We start from the raw sequence: 2,733 nt of genomic DNA, 5'->3' as shown, positions 1-2,733 counted from the left end.
GTATCGTAGACGAGACGACCATTGTCTCGCACCAGCTGATTTCCATTTTTGTTTTGGAATAATTATGGCATCTTTACTTAACAGGAAAAAGGAGAAATAGGGAACCGGGTAATTTAAAAATAGGACAGAAAGAAAGGAAAATCGAATTAAACTAGTTTCCTTGTTAGTTTTGTTCAAGACAACAGTTGTTGGTATGAGAAACACTTAAATCAAACTATATAAAATATTGCAATAACAATCGGATGCAATTATTATAATTAACGAGTAAACCAAATTTTGGGCACAGCCTTCCCTAGCTATAGCTATGGAGAATATAGCCACTTTTCATAATTGGCATGAAAATGATGGAGCAAAATACATATTTGGCATCCAGCTGGTTACATCTAGCCTTCTCCCTTTTCCCCACACGCTGATCACCAACTACAATTCATCATATTATCAAATATTGACTATTGAGAATGAAGAACCTTCCAGCACGCGCATGCAGTTTCAATGCTCTATAAATACCACAACTGAGATCACCCTTTTCCAAATCAACTCAAAGCAGAACCTTGTCTTGCCTTTACACAAATCCTTAACAGCTTCTTCCTCTAAGACCAATTACTTTGAGAAATGGCTGTGTTTTATCCTCTTCCAGTTATATTCTGATATTTTCCCTCATGGTTACCTCTTTGATGGTTGCTTCTGCTGGAAACTTCTACCAGGATATTCAGGTTACATGGGGTGATGGCCGCGGTAAGATACTAAACAACAGCGAGCTTCTTACTCTCTCACTTGACAAGTCCTCTGGTTCTGGCTTCCAATCCACAAATCAATATCTTTTTGGAAAAATTGATATGCAAATTAAGCTTGTTCCTGGTAACTCTGCAGGCACTGTCACTACCTATTACGTAAGTTGAAATTTTCCGTCATGTTAATTTTCATATATTTCTTAGTTCTTTTTTTTTTGGCTATCTCATATTTGTTAGTTCCCCTACATATTGATAAACTAATTTATAGGCCCATGTATATGTCCACCACCAATATCATCAATAGTGTCCCAACTTAATCACCTATTCCTAGTTGGAGTTTTATCACAAAAGACCTGGGTGATATTAAGAGTGGAATATCCCCTATATAAGTTGTATTATATTTTGTCATATGCCAGATGTGGGACTCTATTCTCCACACATATATGCTTATGTCGCTTAAGAGTTAGATTTCCAGGCTAAATCAAATTACTAATGTATGCACGAACCTTAACTTTTGTGTATGCTGCAGTTGCGCTCAGAAGGGTCTTCGTGGGATGAGATAGACTTTGAATTCTTGGGGAATCTTAGTGGCGACCCTTATATTGTTCATACCAATATATTCAGCCAAGGCAAAGGCAACAAAGAGCAGCAATTCTACCTCTGGTTCGACCCAACTGCTGATTTTCACACCTACTCTATCCTTTGGAATGCCCAACATATTGTGTAAGTGCTGAACCACACACTCATGCTTATTTCTCTTTTTATTTGACTGAATAATCCGTAGCAAAAAAAAAAAAAAATAATTCTGTTAACGGTCTAACATGTGATGTTGTCCAGCAATAAATTTGAAACTGGCATATATAATATCGTTCACACTCCAATATATACGTTGTGCACTTGCACTCATTATTTTTTGAGTCGTCGCAATGCAAATGCTAAAGACGAAAATGCAATAAGGCCTTCCTAATTTGGTACCAGGATATAATGTTTTTTAAACAAAATAGTGAGATTAGAAAATTTCCTATCCAATCTACCAAGCATCCTCACAATAGGGAAAATTGAGGCGCTTGTTTTTTTGTTTTGACGTTCTTGTTTTTATTTCCTCTGACTTATTGAGATTTTTCTTTGGTCTCTATCTTGCAGCCTCTATGTTGATGGCACACCCATTAGAGAGTTCAAGAACTTGGAGTCAATTGGTGTTTCATACCCAAAGAACCAGTCCATGAGGATATATTCAAGCCTCTGGAACGCTGATGACTGGGCCACTAGAGGAGGTCTGGTCAAGGCAGATTGGTCCCAAGCTCCCTTTACTCCTTCGTACAGGAATTTCAATGCTGATAATGCTTGCATTTGGTGGTCTTCGGGTTCTACTTCTTGCAGTTCAAATTCAAACTCAACGAGCTCTGTCTTGCTCTCACAAGAATTGGACTCCACAAGCCAAGAGAGGCTTCAATGGGTGCAGAAGAATTACATGGTTTATAATTACTGCGCAGACACAAAGCGATTCCCGCAAGGCCTCCCTCTAGAATGCACTGCCAGCAACACATCTTAAACCTTCATCAGCTAAATCGTGTAAATTATAAGTTTTGATTCATTCAATTTATTTAGGTCCTTTTGTTAATCATTTTGTTTGTACTTCTACTTTTCACTCTTTGTACTTGAAATATGGGACAACCATATGAAGGAAAGACGTATGAACAACAATAATAGTGGATGAAAGATAGGTTGATGAGGAAAGGTACACAAAATAAAAACTAAAAATGAAAAATTATTTTAGTTGTATTCACTTTCAAACAAATTTATTTCTAGTCATCTGTTTTTGCTTCTTCGCCCCCCTCCCACTACAATTCTTCATGCATTATGTATTTCATATATTTCCTCCTAAAAACGAAATAATCAACAAACGAGGCAAAAGAAACGAGCCCTAAGTAGGTGGGTGGATGAGGCAAGAGAAAACAAAATATGTTATTAACCCAACTTGGGCCTCACTAAGCAAGTTAAC

The 2,733-nt window shown here is 37.3% G+C and overlaps 1 protein-coding gene across 1 annotated transcript; it reads left to right on the top strand.

Moving 5' to 3' along the window:
- Nucleotides 1-470: 470 nt before the first annotated feature.
- LOC103409272 (xyloglucan endotransglucosylase/hydrolase protein 22-like) lies at nt 471-2,513 on the top strand. The gene is made up of 3 exons (XM_008348084.4): nt 471-890; nt 1,261-1,454; nt 1,875-2,513. Exons 1-3 carry the CDS (start codon nt 660-662, stop codon nt 2,281-2,283), a joined length of 834 nt encoding a protein of 277 aa, XP_008346306.1. The 5' UTR covers nt 471-659; the 3' UTR covers nt 2,284-2,513.
- Nucleotides 2,514-2,733: the final 220 nt, after the last annotated feature.

This window comes from Malus domestica, chromosome 13 (assembly GCF_042453785.1).
Source record: "Malus domestica chromosome 13, GDT2T_hap1".
In the NCBI taxonomy this organism is placed as follows: Eukaryota; Viridiplantae; Streptophyta; class Magnoliopsida; order Rosales; family Rosaceae; genus Malus; species Malus domestica.
Note: the sequence above shows the minus strand (reverse complement) of the source record. Positions and strands in the feature narration are given on the sequence as shown.